Consider the following 21,794-nt stretch of genomic DNA (forward strand, 5'->3'; position numbering starts at 1 on the left):
AATGCACAATGCCTTTGCTTTACATAATGCACTGTCCACTGTGTATGGGGAATACCTCTTGAAGGTAAATTACTTATAACTTTCAGACATGTTTAGTTTTGTATAAATATAAATCAAAATCATCCTTACTGAAAAATGTCAGCATGAATATACCATCATTCCCTATCCTCAGTTGGTCTGCATCATCAAAGTCATCCCTTCCTGAAAAATCATCATCCTGTTAGGCAAAAAAAAAAAAAAAAAATTTTTTTAGGTTTGTCCTCTTTTTGGAGGATTCGAAATATGCAAACAATAACCACACAATAAATTTAATCAAGAATCTCACATTTCTCTTTCCACAGATGCTGTCTGATCTACAGAATATTTCCAGCATTTTCTGTTTATAAGAACAACACAATGGGCACCATGGTAGAACAGCAGTTAGCATGACATTAGTACAGCCCAGGGAGTTCCAGAGTTCAGAGTTCAATTCTGGCGTTGTTTTGTACAGAGTCTCAAGTCCTTAACACGGAATGCATGGGTTTTCTCGGTGCTCCAGTTTCCTCCCAGTCCAAGGATGTACCCAGTAGGTTAACTGGTTGTTGCAAATTGTCCCGTGATTAGGTTAGGGTTAATTGGAGTTGTTGGGGAGGTGAGGCTCGAAGGGCCAGAGGGGCCTACTCCATGCTGTATCACTAAATAAATAAAAATGCAGAAATTTCACCATCATTCTACTTGGTATAACTTCTTGACCTGACGTCAGTTCTCTGACCAACACCTGCTGCTTGTTCTCTTTCAGGCATTTGCCCTCTTTCAGCCAATTAACCTGCCAACCTGTCCATCTTTGACAGATGGGAGGAAACAAGAGCACCTGGCAGAAGCCCACGCAGTTATATGAAGAGCATGAAAACTCCACACAAAGAGCACTGGAGGTCAGGACTGTACAGGGACTGTATCTCTGAGACAGGAGCTCTATAAACCGCGCCACTTTCTCAATAAGCCATTTGGATACCCACCAACATTCACCAACTAACCTTATGGCCTAGTAGCAGTTTGATTTCTTCATACAGGCCTCTTGGAAAACAATATGAAAAGGACTCCTCAACACATGTGGAGCTCATCTTATTACAGTCAAGGAGAATGATCGAGGATCAACCCCTTTGAGACAGGGTTTGCAACCGTTTATCAGGGTTCTTTGATATACTTTACATGTTGAACAATTAATTCAAGTTGTGCACCCATCATTGATGCAAGATCATTTATAGTTCATTTGGTTTGTATTTTTGAGCCATTTTTCCAACAGGGTGGTGGAACAATAGCTCAGTTAAAAGGTGGCAATGGCATAATTAGTAGAGTTGTTGTCTTGCAGCTCCAGTGACCTGGTTCAGTCTTCACCTCAGTGCTGTCTTTGTGGAGCTTGTACCTTTTTCCTGTGATTGCACTGGTTTCCGCCAGGTGCTCCATTTCTTCCGTGTGACAAAGATGTACAGGTTGGTCGGTTAATTGGTCACCAAAAGGGTGACGAGGTACAGGTACATCTCTGGTGGTGCAAGGTACTTCTGCGAACCTGCAGGTCACCCTTGGGCAAGGTGTAGCGCCTGCTTAGCCCCCCTCCCCTCCCCAAAATCAGGGCTACGTGAAGCCATGACAGTAGGCAGTAAATGGTCGTATGAGTAGCTGATGCATGTCACAAGTACTGGTTATGCAACCACTGATCCAGGTTCTATGAAGAATATTGATAATGGCCCGTGTCACCCATCTTGTGAAGACACTGCCTAGAGGCAATGGCAAAGTACTTCTGTAGAAAAAAAATGCCAAGAACAATTACGGTCAAGACCATGAATGCCCATGTCATAAAACATGGCACATAATGAATGAAAGAAGCTGCCCATAGCACAAGTCAGATGGGAGCTAGGGGCAAATTAGTGGGGAAATGTGATTGTTCTGGTAGCCAGCATAGATTCAATGGGATAAATAGCCTCCATGTATATCAAAAGGAAATATGGAATATGTATGCATTCACTAATTTTTTTTTACAGTGACTGCCAACACTTCTGAAAAATTAGTTTCAAATCTTTCACCTTGAACTTCCATGCAACTGAAGCTAATGTAACACTTATGGGAAGTGATCAATTAGGTTCAATAAAAACAGAAAATTCCAGAAATATTCAACAGGTAATTTATGTCTTCGTAACAATTATATTCATTAGTTTTAACTTTGATCTTCTTTTGAATGTTAAATTACCTTTCTGTGGTGTGCTACAGGGCATTTCTTTAATACTTGTCACATTAGTCCTTATTGGGTAACAATGTTAACATTTACATACTTAAATGGACAAAACAAAATTTGGTAGGGTTAACAAAACATGCAGTCATGGATAACAGGAGATGTCAAGTTGCTGAATACTGCTTGTGCGTATAAAATCCACAGAGATTAAACTCTTTTGGAGCTGGAGATACTAGGGAAGATTAGCCAATGTCCCAATTGCTGATGGATTTTTTTTAAAAAAGTGATTCTGGGTAACATTTACTACTGTGAATTCACATTGATTTCCCAGTATATAAAATGATTTAAGTCAAGGGTCCCCAACCTTCTTTGCACTGCGGACCGGTTTAATATTGACAATATTCTTGCAGACTGGCTGACCTGGGGGGTTGGGGGTAGGGTTGCCAATGGACAAGAGTAGCAGTCAAATATGTTGGGTTTACCCCGAGAAAGACTACAATGACCATGAAGCCTTGCGCGGGCACCAGTGCGCATGCGTGGATGTGCCGATTTTTTTTCTGCAAATCGTTTTTGGCCATTCTGTTTGGGGGGGGGCGGGGTTGTTAATCATGACCGGAATATAGGTGATAAATGGCTAATACACTCAATTTCCTTTCTAAAAGGGTTTATCTAATGAATTTAATATTAAACACACAGTGCATTATTTCCCTCGCATGAATATAGTGATAAGTCAATTATCAGGGGAGGACAAGGGAGCTTGAAGTAAGTGTTGAACGAATTTCCAGTAGAAGTGTTTGAGGCAGGTTCGGTATTATCATTTAAAGAAAAATTGGATAGATATATGGACAGGAAAGGAATGGAGGGTTATGGGCTGAGTGCAGATCGGAGGGATTAGGTGAGAGCAGCTTTCGACACTGACTAGAAGGGCCGAGATCGCCTGTTTCCGTGCTGTAATTGTTATCTGGTTATATAAGTCACTTATAAGTCAATAGCATCATAACATTTTAAGTAACATTTGGATATTAAACACACAGCACAAATTTTCCCTGTATGAACATATAAAATCATTGCAACACACCAATATCGCTGGATCAGTGGGAGCCCTGGGCTTGTTTCCTTGCAACAACACAATCCCATCGAGGGGTGATGGGAGAGACAGCGATACTCGAAGGGGGGGTTCCTTATGTCCAGTCTATTCCGCAGTTTAGTTTTTGTTGCATTCATTGCAGAGGTATGTTGGAAATAGAAGCAACGTTTTCAGAGCTTTTGTGGCTATCTCAGGATATTCAGCCTTGACTTTGATCCAGAATGCCAGCAGAGATGTTATGTCAAACATACTTTTCAGCTCGCCATCATTTGCAAGCTCGAGGAGTTGATCTCCTTCCTGCGCTGACATGGATGACGCGCGGGTAATGACCTCGCACGCGTAATGGCCTCGTGTGCATTCAAGCTCAACAGTGGGCGTGACAGGGAATGAGGAAAGGTGCAGCTGACTTATTTCGTCAAATCATATCATTTCTTAGCAGCCCGGTAGCACATGCTTGGGGGCCGCTGATTTAAACAGAGCTCTTGCTTGTGCCAAAAGGCAAAAATAAAAATATGGAAAATTACTGATATATTTTGAATGGTAGAGAAAACAAATGTTAAAAGTGTACACAAAATATGTTGGGCTGTGCTTAAATGTTAAATCCTCATCTGAAACAGTACAGTGTACAACTCAGATGAGTTGATTGCATTTTCTGGAAATTCTTGGAATGGAATGTTTAAGTTGCTACTGAAATTTGACTTAAAGGGAAAGAACTGATTATGGGGTTTACAAAGGAGCCACAGCAGGAGATGAAATCAGGAATGAAGAGAGGGGATTTAATGATCAGTAAATGAGAATTTATGGTTTGAACCAAAGAATAAACAAAAGATACAATCACATTTTGGGATTATACTATAGACCAAACAATCTGAAGGAGACAGATGACAAACTGGATGTAGATTAAGACAAGCACAACGCTTAAGGGAAGTAGTGGAGGGAGATTTCAATAACCCAAATGTTAACCAGAAATTGTGCAAAAGGTTAATAGGTGATAGGATCTGTAAATTGTATGCAAGGATGCCATTTTTTCCAGGTAGTATGTAGCAAGCATGCAGCAGGTGCAGACTTATTTTTGGGGAATGAAGCTGGACAGGTTGAGGGCATTTTAGTGGAAATTATTGTTCCCTGGTAGGGATCATAATTCAGTAAGATTTAGCATAGTTTGAAAAAAAACTACTCACACAAACCTAGGCTGTCACTAGTGACTCTGTACATTTGCTACCTTGGGAAAACAGCCAATGCTTTCTTCCCTGCCATCTCACTGGTCCAAGGATACAAAAGCTTTAGAGTACAGACCACCAAGACAGCTTCTATCCTGCTCTTATCAGACTCTTTAATAAACCTCTCATATGCTCAATGATGAAATCTCCTAGTTTACCTCATTGCGGCCCTTACACTTTATTGTCTAACTGCATTGCATAATTCTCTGCAACTGTAATATTATATTCTGCATTCTACTTTCCTTTAAATACCTCGATGTACTTATGATCTATCTGGATAGTATACAAACCTCCTCACTGTATTTCAGTATGTGACAATAATAAACCAATTACAAAAGGACGAAAGTAAAGCAGGTTCTCAAATAAAGCAAAGCCACCTTTACTATAATGAGCAAGACACATAAAAGTTGCTGGTGAAGCAGCAGGCCAGGCAGCATCTCTAGGAAGAGGTACAGTCGACGTTTCGGGCTGAGACCCTTCATCAGGACTAACTGAAAAGAACAGCTAGTAAGAGATTTGAAAGTGGGAGGGGGAAGAGGAGATCCAAAATGATAGGAGAAGACAGGATGGGGAGGGATGGAGCCAAGAGCTGGACAGTTGATTGGCAAAAGGATATGAGAGGATCATGGGATGGGACGCCTAGGGAGAAAGGAAGGGGGAAGCCCATAGGATGGGCAATAATGGATGGGGTACGAGGGTTACTAGCTCTTCTTTCAGTCAGTCCTGACGAAGGGTCTCAGCCCGAAACGTCAACTGTACCTCTTCCTATTGATACCCCTTGTACCTCATCCGTTATCACCCCCTCTCTTCTTACCCATAAGGGTAGAATTCACCTTATCCTCACCTTCTACTCCAATAGCCTCCATATTCCACAAACCATCCTCTCATTTGCCAGCTAACATATCTTCCTTTCTTTTTCAACATTCCAAAGGGATTGTTACTGCTAACTCTCAGATTCTTGCTTCCATTCACTACCAACCTTTCTGTTGACATTTTTTTCCCCATGCAACCGTACGGAATGCAGCATCCGCCCTTTTATCTTTTTCCTTTCCACCCTGGCACCAAAGCTCTAATTCCAGGTGAAACAGCTACTTATCTGCTCTTCTTTCAACTTAGTATACTGCATGTGCTGCTCACAATGTAATCATAAAAGTGGAGAATCTACACACAGACTGATGAATACTTGGCAAAACATCCCTGTTCTGTGCACATGGGTGGTCAAGCTATGTTTACTTTCACTTCAATTTTCCATCCCAGTTCTCTGTCTTTGACTTCCCACAATGTACAAATGAAGCCCAACATAAAATCAAATAACAGCACCTCATCCACTGTCTAGACTTATTGAGGCCTTTGAAACGTCACACTAAATTCAAAGAGTACTATGTTGGGGAAATTTAAATTCATACTAAAATCAATCACCTATGAATCAATAAAACAGTGATGAGGCTGACTCTTGTATACATTGACTCAAGATGGCCATAACTAATCCATGGAATTTATTGTGTGCAGAAAAGGCTAGAGCCAAGGTAAAATGAATTCATCCCACTATTGTTTTCTAAATAAACATAGATACCTATGGAAGTTATGATAGGATGTAATTGCTTCACGTCAAAAGACAAATTAAACTTTAATTAGAAGATAGAGCATGGGGGACTGTTCTCTATGATCTTCTGGGAAAGATGGCTATTTCCCTGTAGCGTCGTATATTGAAGTTCAATACGCAAAGGTAAAATAATTCTGAGCCCCCTCCAAAAATAACATTCTAGATACTGTCAGTAAAAGAAGAATGCCCAAGGGAAATCCAGTTTTTAAACTAGTATAGGCAGGGACAAGTTCATTGATTTGAGTTCTTCACAAATGCAGATTAAAGTTCTAACATGTGCAAGAGCTGGAGAAACTATAACTTGCGTTTCCTAAAGCTTATATAAATCTTACTGCAAAAGGAAGAAATATCAACTTGAACCTACTTGACTAAGTATTTAAAGACTGTTGTTACTGGAGTGGAATTAAAATATCTGATTCCATGATCAGTGAAATCAGGCTTAAATGATGTCCTTTATTATTTTCCCCAAAATTGTTGGGCATCATTTAAATTAGCCTTGCACTGACAAATAGATTTTGGTTGGCTTGCCAATGCTGTCTGCATTATCATATTAGAGAAGTACAAACGGTACCTTCTCTTCAAAGGGCAGACCACTTTAACATGTCTTGTTAAAGAAAAGATGGAAGTTACAGATGGTATAAATCAAACATCAGATTAGAGATCAGTATATTGGGTTTTATTTTTCAGAGAAAGACAACAGTGGAGAGCTAATGCATTAGGCCAAACTGCACACATCACTTGTCCAAGGCAGCTAACCAGTGATATATTTGCACACATTAGATACTCACCCTTCCCGAGACAAGAGGCACAGTTGCTTCAACTTTTGTTCTTTCAGCCTCATCATATGAAGGAAGAGTAGTTGCCACACTGTATGATGGGGGCTTTGGAAATGCAGAATCCTCTTTGTAATCAAAGTAGGCTGGAGAAAAAAAACATGAATTACACATTAGGCAATGCAGTCCTAGAGCAAGATTTTGCCCCATTTTCATTTTGCAGCATCTTCTGCACACTTTGTTGAACGAATTGTCAAACTTCAGCTCCTAGCCAAAGACACAATGCAGCAGGCTATTGTGATCAAGAATTCTCCACAGGCATTGCCATTGTCATGTTACCTGGCATTTCCCAAACTCAATTATATTCAATTACATTCTCTTGTAACTCTAGCTTAATGCAGAAATGTACCATGTTGCTTCATGTTTTAATATGTACTAGCCACAGCTGGGTTGGCAAGACACATTTTATGCTCAACACAAGTTAATGACGTTATGAAACACGTCAGCCACACTTTCCATAACCTTACCGAATGCTGAAAGGATTAGATAAGGTGGATGTGGAGAGGATGTTTCCTATGGTGGGGGGTGCCCAGAACTAGAAGGCAGCTTCAAATTTGAGGGGCGACCGTTTAGAAAGTTATTTTTGGAACCTATGGAATGCACTGCCTCAGACTGTGGTGGAGGCCAAGTCTGGGTATATTCAAAATGAAAGTTGAAAGGTTCCTGATTGGTCAGGGTATCAAAGTTTATGGCGAGAAGGTAGGTGTATAGGGTTGAGTGAGATCTGGGATCAGCCATGATGGAATGGCAGAGCAGACTCGATGGGCTGAATGGCCGAATACTCCGTCTTGTGGTCTTATATACAGGTGCCAAAATCCTTTTCTTTGGACACTTCGACTTCTAAGAGTCCACATATGATTGCAGTCCTGCAACACTATGTTTCCACCTTAAGAGGGCCTCAAAGAACTGTGAAATAAGACACAAACTTCCAGAATATTTTCAAACATAACAGAGCTCTGTGGCTTGAGAGCTTTGACAACCAATGAGGAGGACTAGAAATTAAAGATCTCTGGTTCACATGGCATCTATCCTATTGTGTGGGGACTGGAGATACTTGCAGGACAATGAGTACAAATTCATCAGATGTTAAAGAAATTAAGGTATATTTCATATAAGCAGAAAGGTCACACTATCAAAATACTTCAATTTTATTTCCTGCAACACACTGTTCAGAAATATTTAATAAGATTTAAAGTGCCCAAAGTAATTGGGAATTTGTGATATTCATCATGTAAATACATATCTTTGAAAAATCTTTCAGCAAATTCAAAAACCAAGATTCCCACATTGCAAGTAATATGTGACACACATCAAAGTTGCTGGTGAACGCAGCAGGCCAGGCAGCATCTGTAGAAGAGGTGCAGTCGACGTTTCAGGCCGAGACCCTTCGTCAGGACTAACTGAAGGAAGAGTGAGTAAGGGATATGAAAGTTGGAGGGGGAGGGGGAGATCCAAAATGATAGGAGAAGACAGGAGGGGGAGGGATGGAGCCAAGAGCTGGACAGGAGATTGGCAAAAGGGGATAAGAGAGGATCATGGGACAGGAGGTCCAGGAAGATAGACAAGGGGGGGGGGGGACCCAGAGGATGGGCAAGAGGTATATTCAGAGGGACAGAGGGAGAAAAAGGAGAGTGAGAGAAAGAATGTGTGCATAAAAATAAGTAACAGATGGGGTACGAGGGGGAGGTGGGGCCTAGCGGAAGTTAGAGAAGTCGATGTTCATGCCATCAGGTTGGAGGCTACCCAGACGGAATATAAGGTGTTATTCCTCCAACCTGAGTGTGGCTTCATCTTTACAGTAGAGGAGGCCGTGGATAGACATGTCAGAATGGGAATGGGATGTGGAATTAAGATGTGTGGCCACTGGGACATCCTGCCTTCTCTGGCGGACAGAGCGTAGATGTTCAGCAAAGCGGTCTCCCAGTCTGCGTTGGGTCTCGCCAATATATAAAAGGCCACATTGGGAGCACCGGACGCAGTATATCACCCCAGTTGACTCACAGGTGAAGTGTTGGCCTCACCTGGAAGGACTGTTTGGGGCCCTGAATGGTGGAAAGGGAGGAAGTGTAAGGGCATGTGTAGCACTTGTTCCGCTTACATGGATAAGTGCCAGGAGGGAGATCAGTGGGGAGGGATGGGGGGGATGAATGGACAAGGGAGTTCTGTAGGGAGCGATCCCTGCAGAATGCAGAGGGGGGGGGAGGGAAAGATGTGCTTAGTGGTGGGATCCCGTTGGAGGTGGCGGAAGTTACGGAGAATAATATGTTGGACCCGGAGGCTGGTGGGGTGGTAGGTGAGGACCAGGGGAACCCTATTCCTAGTGGGGTGGCGGGAGGATGGAGTGAGAGTAGATGTACGTGAAATGGGGGAGATGCGTTTAAGAGCAGAGTTGATAATGGAGGAAGGGAAGTCCCTTTCTTTAAAAAATGAAGACATCTCCCTCGTCCTAGAATGAAAAGCCTCATCCTGAGAGCAGATGCGGCGGAGACGGAGGAATTGCGAGAAGGGCATGGCGTTTTTGTAAGAGACAGGGTGAGAAGAGGAATAGTCCAGATAGCTGTGAGAGTGCAAGTAATATGTACTTTGTCAAAGCCTCACCCAGAAGTACCACTAGAATTAAAATCTACAGGAGATTCAGATTTAGCTCCACAATGTGATTAAAAGAAATTGGACCAAACACCAGATGCAAATAGATGGCAGAGCTTTGAAGTCAACCTCCAAAACTAGAGCAAGGAATTACGCTGACAACATGTACTTGGAGGCTCTGCTCTTTTGCATTCAAATGACCTGGCCAGAGAAATGAATTGCAGGTCTGATAAACTTGCATATGATAATCGACAGGAAAGGAGGAAATTGTAGTTCTACAGGAAAGTTTTAATGTTATACATGCCACAAATTCTGAATGAAGTTTGATAACTGAAATGACCATTAATATAAAACAGAAGTAACAGAATTATAAACATAACTGTTCTGAAGAAACAAAAGAAATGCAGGTTTCCTTTGCTTAACAATAAGGTAGGGAAACAAATTATAGTAAAACAAAACCAAACTGACAAACTAAAGCTTAGTCATAGGCTTTAAAAATGATCTAAATATACATAATTTAGAAATAATTGTGTATTTCTGGTTGATGTAGTTCAAAAGGAATACATAAAAAACGCTGAAAACAAAAAGTATCTTTAAAGTCATGCAAGTATAAGCAATGAAAATTAGAGGTCAAGATTTTACGATTAAAGAGGAGCCTTGAGGAATATAAACCACAATACGTAATATAACATATAATCAGAGAATAATTCAGTTTAGTAATAAAAATATTTCAATAATCTGAATTAAATGATATTAATCATGTTATCACTGGTTAATGAACTAAGGAACTGAATTCAGAATAGTAAATGTATTATTATATCAAATCAGGTTTAATGAAATTAGACAGCTCCAGGCTACATGAATGATGAGCAAAATAATTGTGTAGATGAGATCATCTTTAATAAAAGGTAAAGCAGCAAAAGGTACTAGAAGAGTTCAAGATCCAATCACGTTGGACTGCTAAGTTCAGCCTTGAAGGAATGTACATGGTTGGTCTGGAGTTTTTCCTCATACACATTCTATTTGGTCATTCTGGCTTCTGTTATTTTTTGTCCTAAAGCTGCTTTGTTTGGAAAGGCAAACAAGTCGGCGGGAGGAGAGAGAAGCAGCGCGCTGTGCGTGCGCAGCCCTCAGGTGAAAAAGGATATCGTATCCATTAAGTAAGGGCCGTGGACAATTCTGATTTGATGGAGATGGCCGTGAAAGCACAGAGGAACATCTGGAAAAATTTCTGAAACGCTTGTTCGCTGCTGTCGTTACTGCGCGGTTGGGAATCTTTTGGAGGGAAGGCCTCAAAATCCTCGGCTTTGCCTGCTGTTGGCGACTGAGATGGAGATCGAATCGTTTGGAGAGAGATGGCGCTTAGTACTCGGTGTCGGAGAGCTGATCAGAGCTCGAAGTTTTCGGATGACTCAAGAGTCGGACTGTGTCGGGTATGGCAGGGAGAGTTTTTCTTCCTTCTCCCGTCTGCGTGAGATGTGGGACATTTGAGAGACTTTGAACTTTTACTGTGCTCATGGACTTCTTCATCAAGTTATGGTATTGTTGCACTGTTGTAACTATACGTTATAATTATGTGGTTTTGTTAGTTTTTTTTCCAGTCCTGGTCTGTCCTGTGTTTTGTGATATCACACCGGAGGAAATATTGTATCATTTCTTAATGCATGCATTACTAAATGACAATAAAAGAGGACTGTGTGTCTTCATAATCTAAAAGGTAACAATGGATAAAAGATGTCCTAATTAGATTTTAAGAAAGCAAGTTTAAAGCAGGTGGGCAAATATTTAGCATTGTGATTAAGTACTGGCTAAATCCTATAATTATCATCACTCCCGCAGTCTTGTACGGCTGACGATGACTTGCTTCTACTGCGATCACCTAAAGTGGAAAATATTTCACATATGGGCATCTTTATGTGTGGCTGCCATTGCACATCACCTACCCTGTAGTCTTGGTTCAATGACAAGTGAATTCACAGTAATTGGAAGTACGCTCTGCTGCACAGATGTGTACTTGCGTGTGAATGTCAGACTGACACTCTGCCCTCCTACTTCTCCTTCATCTCTTCACCATGAGTAGGTGATGCACCACTGCTGTCCAGAAGATTTGATTGCTTCATTTCAGAAACCATGTTTCTACACCTCACCTTCAACTCGCTTACCACTGGTGTGCAAATATTCTACAGAACCAATGGAAAACTATACAACCTATATTATCTCCACACCAAAATCAATGTCAGCCTAATCTCAGTAGTTGACAGCAGTAATCAGGTGACTTCAGCTTATACATTTGGAGCTTGCTCTCCAAGACATCATCTTGTTCACTTAAGATCTTTGCAGCCCACAAAGGGGGAGGGGTGCCTTGATTTTTCTAACATTCATTCTCTGGGTTCTTGTTAGATAGATAGATGGATAGATATACTTTATTGATCCTGAGGGAAATTGGGTTTCGTTACAGCCGCACCAACCAAGAATAGAGCATAAATATAGCAATACAAAAACCACAAACAATCAAACAACAATATGCAAACTATGCCAGATGGAAATAAGTCCAGGACCAGCCTATTGGCTCAGGGTGTCTGACCCTCCACCAGAGGAGCTGCAAAGTTCGATGGCCACAGGCAGGAACGACCTCCTGTGACGCCCAGTGTTGTATCTCGGGGAATATGGCCGGAGTCCAACAGTAAAAAGTTTTGTGAACAAAGAAAGAATTTCAGGTTGTACTCTGTATTAAAATGAACATTTGAACCTCTGAAGAACAAAGCTCTTTAACAACCTAATCCACTGTACAATCTCATCATCCATCATGCCGAGATCCTGGAAAATATTGACCACTTCTCGTTTCTCACAAGCAACATTCTATTACGCCAAGCATCTGAGGAAAAGCATTTCTGAAGCTCGAGGCCTGAAATATTGTACTATTTTGGAATAAATCAAGATCAGACGCTATTATAGTCTGTTAAAGTTTTACTGATTTTAAAAACTAATTTCCATGATTTGACAACAACCCAATAATTTCACTATGTAATTGGTGTAATGGTAGAAGGGAAACTATCTTCAACCATCACAATAATTACATGATGAAGTTATTGGGCTGTTTGCAAATCTCATATGGACAATCCTTCAACATCATACCTAGCTAGATGTTACTAGATCCTTTTAAGACTGATGGAAATTTATGAAAATGAGGCAAGATGCTTCCTATATTTAAACTTAATAATTTTAGACAACAGAAGTTTATCAATTTAGTTTATCTTTGTTGGATCTGAATGTTCAATTCTTAGATAGACTTATTTTCTTAGCAGTTTAACAATTAATTATTTGCTTGTATTTTTAGTTCTTATATGTATATAGAAATTTAATATGTCTCTAGCGACTATACAAAGTATAATTCTGGAAAGCTCAAAGTTTCTTTGCACTGCATTACTTGAAAAAGTGTTCTCTCATTAGTTAACTTGGTATTACAGTATTGAATAGGTGCTTTCTAATTGGTTAATTATTTACCACAGATTTGAATGAATTTTATTCTCATCTCTGTGGTATAAAAATACGCTAGGCACCATCTTTGCTCCTTTGTCCCCCTCTTGTCCCAACCACATTACTGAGATGTTTTAAGTAGTTCATTACATTGCAAACTCTAAATAGCATGAAATTGCAACCTGCTGCTTGGTGTAGATAAACCATTACTGGAGTTTATACTGCGTAAAAACTTAATAAACAAATGCCTCTAATCAGGTTTTAATGTTTACCTTCAGATCGTAGTATCTCATTTATAACATTTTTCAGATACAAATCTAAAAACAAAAACTAACAACATAAAAGCAATTGATAGAAAATAAGGACATTCCTGCTCCAGTTTCATAAATGAACCCTTCCATCTTGACTATGTTACTCAAATGCAGGGTCACATGATACTTGCACAATCTCAAACAAATTTGCAAGGATTCTTCCCAAAAAAATTAAGATTATAGTGCTTTGACCTTTTAAACACCAAATAACATTTGAATAGGGTAAATTTCTTGCCTTAACATATCAGAGGATTTGTCCTTGGACTAGCACATATGTGCCTTCACAAAGAAGTTAATACAGTGGCTTTACCTTCTTAAAGTTTACATAGATTTGCCATGTAACCACAGTGGTGAGTATCCAAACTGGCCAGGTATGGAAACACCAAAGCCCAGGACTGGAAAAGTAGTGGATTCAGTCCAATCCATCACAGGCAAAGCCCTCCCCTACTAATGCATACATTTACACAGCACACTGCACAAGAAGCAGCATCAAAGAGTCCCACCATCCAGGCCACACTATCTCGCTACCACTATTTGGCAGGAGGTACAGAGGCCTTAGGTCCCATAACATCAGGGGTTCAAGAACAGTTTCTAACGTACTTCAGGCTCCTGAACCGGCATGGATAATTTCATTCACCACTATTTTGAACTGATTCTACATCAACAGACTCACTTTCAAGGACACCTTACAATTCATGTTCTTAGGTACTTTGATAATAAATTCACTTTGGACAACTATCCTGTACAATATTTTTAAGCGAATAGTCCCGAGTACAATGAAACATTATGAGTAATTCATTAGGCAGTATGTTACCATGATCATAACAAAATATAAAATCTGCAATGTTTTTCTCTCCCCTCATTATATACATGTATTTATTTAAATTGAAAACATGAAGGAACTCACTGTGTCTTAGAGATTGTTACAGCACATGGCACCTTTTACTGATACCTGGTTGTTCAATTCAGATAGTGCAGCAAACTTAAATGAGTTAAAACTTAAACTCAATTCTTGGAATGTTAGTCAAGAGTTACTAGCATAACATAAGGTACCAAAAGAATATTCTGGTTTTCTGTATAATAAAGGAATGATTGGTATCACATTTCACTCCTTGGTTAGCACAATAAAAGTGTGCTAACCATGGAGTGAAATGTGATACCAATCATTTCCTATTGGGGTTCAAAAGGATTTTTAGAGAACTAATCCAGATTCTAAGTTTTGTCAAGTTAATGATAAATGCCTGAGGCAAATGGATAATTGGACTAAAGCCATTTAATTCATAAACGGACACCAAGGTAGTGTAGTGGTTAACACAACGCTATCACAGCTTAGGGTGTTGGAGTTCTGAGTTCAATTCCGATGCCATCTGTTACGAATTTGTATGTCCTCCCCTTGAATATGTGGGTTTCTTCCAGGAACTCCAGTTTCCTCCCACATTCCAAAGACGTATTGGTGATAAACACAAGAGATCCTGCAAATGCTGCAAATCTGGAGCAACACACATGAAATGCTGGAGGAAGTCAGCAGGTAAGGCAGCATCTATAGAGTGTAATAAATCAGTTGACCTTTTGGGCCAAGACCCTTATCAGGATTGGAAAAGAAAGGGCAAGAAACCAGAATAAGGTGGGGGGAGGAGGAAAGGAAAGAGTATAAGCTAGAAGGGCATAGGTGAAGTCAGTTAGGTGGGAGAGGAGGGATGAAATAAAAAGCTAGGAGGTGATAGGTGGTAAGCAACAGGAGAAGAAGGAATCTGATATGAGAGACAGTGGACCACGGGAGGAAGGGAAGGAGGAGGGGCACCAATGGGAGGAGACAAACAGCTGAGGTGAAAAGGTAAGAGGGGGTCAGAATGGGGAATGAAAGAAGCGGGAAAGGGGAGGGGAGAAAATTACCACAAACTGCAGAAATCAATATTCATGCCGTCATGTTGGAGGCTGCCAAGATGGAATATGGACCGACATGTTGTAATGAGAATGGGGATTGGAATTTAAATTGTTAGCCACTGGGAAATTCTGCTTTTTGTAGATGGACAAAGCTGCCCCTCAATCTATAACGGGTCTCACCAACGTATTGGAAGTTGTATCAGGAGCACCGGACAACCCCAACAGATTTGCAGGTGAATAGGCAGGTATAGCACTTCTTCCGCATGCAGGGCTAAGTGCCAGGAGGACAAGGCAACGATGAAAGGAGCAATCCCTGTGGAAAGTGGGAGGGAGTGGGGTGGTGAAATAAAGATGTGTTTGGTGTGTTACGTACCCCGTAACTGGGTTGCCAAACCAGCAGAAATGGATTACTCAGTTGGAGTCTGGATTACTAGAACTAAGAAAGTTTTATTAAAGAAACAAGCAACACAGTAATCAAAAGGATAATAAATGCAACAGTTCAGCAATGATAAACACACGTGCACAGAATTAAGATAACAGGATCAATCAAGCTCTATCGTTGTCTAGGGGTAAATGACCAATTTCAAAGTGACACACAAAGTCCAGTTCAATTTAGTTCAGTTCGCAGTAATCGTTGCCATGGCGATGGACAACGTGGGGGGAGGGAGAGAGAGAACGAGAACGACTGATCATTCAGAACGGCTTCCACTCACAGACCTGCGATATTGCTCACAAGCAGCTTTCGGGCGGGTCCTTTGTGATGTCACCTGAGGTCACCGACTGTGACCCCTCCTCCAGATGCGGTCAATCCTCTGCAGTGAACCCGGCACCCAAGCGAGGGTGGACACACACCGGGTTCCCGCTGATCGTACCTTTCCACCCTGTGAGTTTAAAGCTGATCCCCCGATCAGCTGTCCAAGAGCTTCCCACCGACTCGTGAGAGGCGCACCGCTTCCAGGGTCTCGTTACCTCGAGTGTCGTGTGTGTCCTGCCTTAGCGAACCTGTCCCTTTTTATTCCCCTGCTGGGGTATCGCCTGTCCATCACTTCAAACAGTTCAGGGTTCAAAGGGGGAGCCGCTCTAGACAGCCCTCTCTCCCGTCCCTTCATTACACATCTCCAGATGCTGCTTCATTGTTCCTTATCTCTCCTTCCCCTGAGGACAGGTGGCAGACCAACTGCTGATGCCACTGATGCTAGCTCAGGCCAGCAAACATCTTAATTTATGTGTATTCTCCTCACAGGTGGTAGAGTCCTGTTGAAAATGGTGGAAATTGTGGAGAATGACGTGCTGGATGTGGCGGCTCATGGGGTTGTTGAAACTTTTTTTTAAAAAGTACTATATGAGAAGATTTGTACTTTTAACAAACTCATTTATTTTCAGAGCATGTGGTGGTGAATTATCCCCACTCACTGGCAGAAAGTGGTATAGCAGTTAAACTAATGGTTTATCACCTTTCTCGTTTTTTCACTGGCTAAGTATTAGCACATTACCCATGTGATGTAATCGCTTTAATTATGTAGCCTATTAACTAATTTATTCCTATCTTAGGAATTTCCCTTTATCTTATCTATAAAAGTGAGGAGGGATTTTTCAGAAACACCATCTTGGCATCTTAGCTTCTTTATTCCTTTGTCGTACACCGCTTAGCATTGTTCCTCAACTCTTTATTTATATTTTCTTTGTATGAGCATGTTTGTTTGTACTCTAAAATGAACTGAAATCTTAGAATTAAGACTACTCATCATTCTTGACTCCCGGAAGAACCCCAAGAATCAGAAATTAAATCAGGGTGGTAGGCGAGAACAAGGGGAATATCATTGATGCTGCTCTCATCTGCATCTCCTCCATTTTCCAAACAACTACACTCACCCCATCTTCCCACCACCTTAGCAGGGATAGAGTTAAAGCGACAGGGAAAAGCAGGATTTCCCAGTGGCCATCCCCATTGCAATAAGTCGGTCCTTAGCCACCTATACTGCCATGATGAGGCACTCTCAGGTTGGTGAAACAACACATTTTCTGTCTACGTAGCCTGCAATCTGCTAGCATAAACTTGAATTTCTCCATTTTCTGGTAGCTTCCCCCTCTTACCTCTTCTCAACTGCTTTATCACCTCCCCTGGTGCCCCTCCTCCATCCCTTTTTCCCATGGTCCACTCTCTTCTATTAGATTTCTTCTTCTCCAACCTTTAACTTTTCCACCTATCACCTCCAGCTTCTTTCTTCATCCTCCCCCACCCACCCATGTGGCTTCACGTATCACATTCTAGTTTATACTCCTCCCGCTTCCTCCCCAGTCCTGCTGAAGGGTCTCAGCCTGAAATAGCGACGCTTTATTCAGTTTCATTGATGCTAACTGACCTGCTGAGTTCCTCCAGCAATTTGTGAGTGTTGCTCTGATTAGTAGATTAATTGGTCCTGTGATTCAAGCTCAAAGTACATTTATTATGAAAGTATGTATACATTATACAACTTTGAGATTTGTCTCCTTACAGATAAGCACAAAACAAAAGGAACCGCAAAAAACCCATTAATCCATTCTTTTATTCTTTTATTGGAAAGTCATTCGTTGCACTTCTGTATTTAGTTAATTAAGGGGCCAATTTGTCTCTGAGTATTGCAGGTCAGAGTTTTAAGGTAATGGCTCAGTTAACTTGTTAGTACAAGGATAACATGGTAAAGTGATACAAGTCTGCCTAGATTTATACTTTTTATCTTTTACTTTCTAAGGTGATATTCAATATACCTAAATGTCATACTTCATCAAGAATGAAGCTGAAAATCAGCAGTTTGTTCTGATTCTGAATAACTTTAGTTGTACATGTTCATTTCGGGTTATGTCTCCAGTAGACTTGTTTTTGTTCCTGGGCGCCAGATAATACGACGTCACTGGTGCCATCACTAAGCAACAGTTTCTCGCAAGAGAGCAGTTAGGATCTTGATTATGTGGTATATTATATTTGAGACGGAAATGGTTTTAATTATATAGGGTAACGGGTTTGTCCAGGTTTTTTTTTCTTGTTTCTTTGATATGATTGTCTATGAGAACTGCTTTGTCTTTCTAATTTGTTGGTGCTAGAGGGGGGCGGTTATTGTTCAGTGTCTGACATTGCTAAGTGACACTCACAGATGTTACAAAGTAAAGGGCTGAATGTGAGGGGTGATGGGGGGGGGGTGGGAAGAGGGTAACTCAGGGCTCCACCACCAACTTACAACAACAGATTCAGGGGAAGATGAGCAACACAGATAAATTAGAAAATCTTACTATTGTATAGAATAGGAATGCTTTGTGTGTATGCACTACTACTCAGTTGGTTAGTGGAGGGGAGAGGGATGGGGGGAGAGAGGGTTGGAGGGGAGATGGTGATGAAGTTGGGGGGTGGTTGGGATAAACAGTCAAAATGTAATTGGCAATTGGTTGTATTGAATGTAATCTGTTGGTATTGCAATAAAAAAACTTCAGGACAACAACACAAACTGCCAAAAATCTGAAAATGTCCATCTCAGGAAAATAAATTGCTGTAAACTCCTAACACTATATCATGATGTAGTAGTGTGGCTCTAAACTTTATAATGCTCTTTCAAATCAACTACCTTCTACCAGCATAATTGACCTCAGAATATTTATTGGGACAATGAAATATTGTCCCCTACAAGTTCCATAAAGTGAAACGTCAACATCTGAGCAATGGTTCACTAATTCCACCAGAGATTCATTTTCTTGCAGGCATACTCAGTAAATCCAAGAACCATAATGGAATCAAAGACCACACCCAACAGAGTGGACGAACAACCACTGGGATTTCAGCCTGACACGTCGACTGTACTCTCTTCCTAGACGCTGCCTGGCTTGCTGATTTCCTCCAGCATTTTGTGTATTGCTCGTGTAATGCGCTGTAAGGTTTCACTGCTAATGTAATTGTTTCTTTGTAGCAGTAATGTTTGGGTTATGAGTAGAGATAACAGGCTGTGGGACAATCCAACGAGAGGGATGTTGTTCTTTCTTCTGAGTCTGGGAGTAGGGATTTTGCAGTCTTTTGCCAGGGAGAGACTAGAAGACGCGAATGGAGAGAGTCGGTAGACTGCCAGACAAAGTGGACTTGGAGGAAGTGTCTGAAGGTCAGCAACGATATAGGAGGTCGCTGGTGGACGAACTTATCAGTGAACTCCAACATTTGCGCATTAGACTTTTTCCTGACAAAGGGCACTTTTTTTTTTTTTGTTTCTTTACTAACCATATAGTCAAATTAAGAATTATAAAGCTCAATCATTTAATTGCATATGGTGTACTGTTTGTTATTTCGTGAAACTGATTCGTAACAGGGGACACATCGCGCAACATCCACCCAAATGAGATTTCTTAAGTTTGGCCGGGCTGGGGGCTATCATCCCCTAGATTAAGCCACTAGAGTTACAATTGTGGGGGTACTGTCCTGGGATTGATTTTGTTGGATGCTGTGTGATTACTGTCAGCATTGAACCAGTGGGGTAGATATTCGTACTCTGGATGAATTGTTAATTTGCTTGTTAAGTACTGTTAAAGTTGCAATTGTGGGCAATGGTTTGATAAAATGGTGGATGCAGCTCTCGTTTTAATGTAGACCAGTACTGATGTAGCGGTAGCTGGGGAACGGAGATTTCTGAGACAGGGAAAGGAGGGGCAGGATCGAGCGGTGGATCAACTGGGAGCTTCTGATGACGCCATTCCCGAAGTTTACTGTAACCTGACTCTCTGAAGAGAGATCAGCTGCCAGAATTGAGTTCTGGGGAAGTGGCAGCTACTCAGCGAGATGATTCAAGCCCTGGAAGCATTTGGGCAGCAGTCGAAAAGGGAGACATGGTTCTGGCAGAGAAGATGAAACACATGTCGGTGCCTCCATTATTGTGAGAATGGCTTCGGTTAGAGTTGAAGAGCCAGATCCTATACTGGGTCACGCCACCCCTGGACCGACCTTGGCGTTACCAGCTTGTTCTGCCCGAGAAGTATCGGAGGATTGTGCTGAAGTTACTCTATGAGGATTCTGTACATTTGAGGGTGGAAAAGACCGGTTGTACTGGCCCCGAATGAAATCGGTAGTCAAAGAATACTACAAGTTGTGCATGCGATGCATACAGCGGAAGACACTGCCTACATGGGCAGTTCCCTTGTTTCACTTGCAGACGGCCTCTGGACCTGGGGTGTATGGATTTCCTGTCAATAGACCCTGATGCCAGCAACACGGTGAATGCCTTAGTCATCATGGACAACACCAAATATGGTCAGGCTTTTCCTACCAAGGATCAGAGGGCATTTATGGTGGCAAAAGTGTTACGGGAGAAGTATTTAATCTATTATGGCTTTCCCAGGCAGGTACACAGTGATCAGGGATGGGATTTCAAAAGCAGGCTCATCCATGAGTTACTGGGTATGCTTGGAGTTGAGAAGTCGAGGACCACACCCTATCACCCACAGGGTGATCCCCAGCCAGAGGTTTAATCGGATCTTGTTAGACATGCTCGGGACCCTGGAGATCAGCAACAGCAGCAAGTGAAGTCAACATATTGGGCATCTGGTTCAAAGTTACAACTGTACACGAAATGAAGCTACTCGCCATATTATCTGATGTTTGGGCGTGAGGCGAGGTTGCCCATTGACGTTTGTTTTGGGACTGATGAGGGTGACTTACTCCCGAAGACTTACCTGAAGTATGTGTCTGTTTCGAGAAGAGAGCTGAAAAGGGCTTAAGAATTAGCTGGGGTCACGGCTGCCAAGCAGAATCAAGGAATTAAGAGGAGGTATGATCAAAAGACGAGGTTCTCCCAACTCCTGCCGGGAAACTGAGTCCTCATAAGGAATTTGGGGCAACCTGGAAAGCACAAGCTGGCTGACTGCTGGGCAGCTACGCTCTATGTGCTGGAGAGTCAAATGCCAAACCTGCCGCCCCGGGACAAGAGGTGCAGGTAGACCCAGCGCCCGACCTGGAGCCTACATCTAGTAAGAGGACTCTGCGGAAACGCGGGCAACTGCAGGGCCTACAGCAGGCAAGGTCAGGCTGGCCCTCACCCGAGAGGGATACTGATTCGGAGGATGAGGACCTAGATGTATGGTATATGCTGCCCTCTGCTAACTCCCCATTGATCAAGGAAGAGACTTCCAGCCCTTCTCCCGCTGAGTCAGGTGAAGTGGAGGCAGCTATCTGTAGCAGCCTTGTGGTGCTACCTGGGTTGCAGGGGACCCTGCAAGGGATAAAGTGGGGCTTGGCCACAGGACCAAGGGGTCCAAGTTGCAGGTGGGCACAAGTGATAGGTAGGGAGAGGCCTCACCAGGTAGACCGGAAGTATTCCCAGTAGCGTCTGAACCTGAAGAGTTAGGTGAGGGGGTACAGGGGTCTCAGAGAATTAGGAGACCACTGGAGGGTCTGGCTGACGTAGTACCAGGGAAACACTCACAATGACCTGGAGGAACTCAGCAGGTCAGTCAGCATCAGTTGAAAAGAGTTGAAGGCCGAAACCCTTCGTAGGACTGAAGGAAGAACTTTGGGGAGGGTTTGAAGAATGCTGGTAGTTGAAAAAAACAGTAATTTTTAAGACAAAGGGGTGAGGGAG

The 21,794-nt window shown here is 41.9% G+C and overlaps 1 protein-coding gene across 1 annotated transcript in view; it reads right to left on the minus strand.

Moving 5' to 3' along the window:
• LOC140200558 (NEDD4 family-interacting protein 1) overlaps window positions 1-21,794 on the minus strand; it is a 55,663-nt gene that overhangs the window by 16,376 nt on the left and 17,493 nt on the right. The window contains exons 3-4 of the mRNA XM_072264060.1: window positions 6,905-7,035; window positions 130-217 (exon numbers count right to left, since the gene is read on the minus strand). Coding sequence (XP_072120161.1) covers window positions 130-217; window positions 6,905-7,035 — 219 coding nt within the window. The remainder of the gene's footprint in view (window positions 1-129; window positions 218-6,904; window positions 7,036-21,794) is intronic.

Source organism: Mobula birostris, chromosome 7, assembly GCF_030028105.1.
Source record: "Mobula birostris isolate sMobBir1 chromosome 7, sMobBir1.hap1, whole genome shotgun sequence".
NCBI lineage: Eukaryota > Metazoa > Chordata > Chondrichthyes > Myliobatiformes > Myliobatidae > Mobula > Mobula birostris.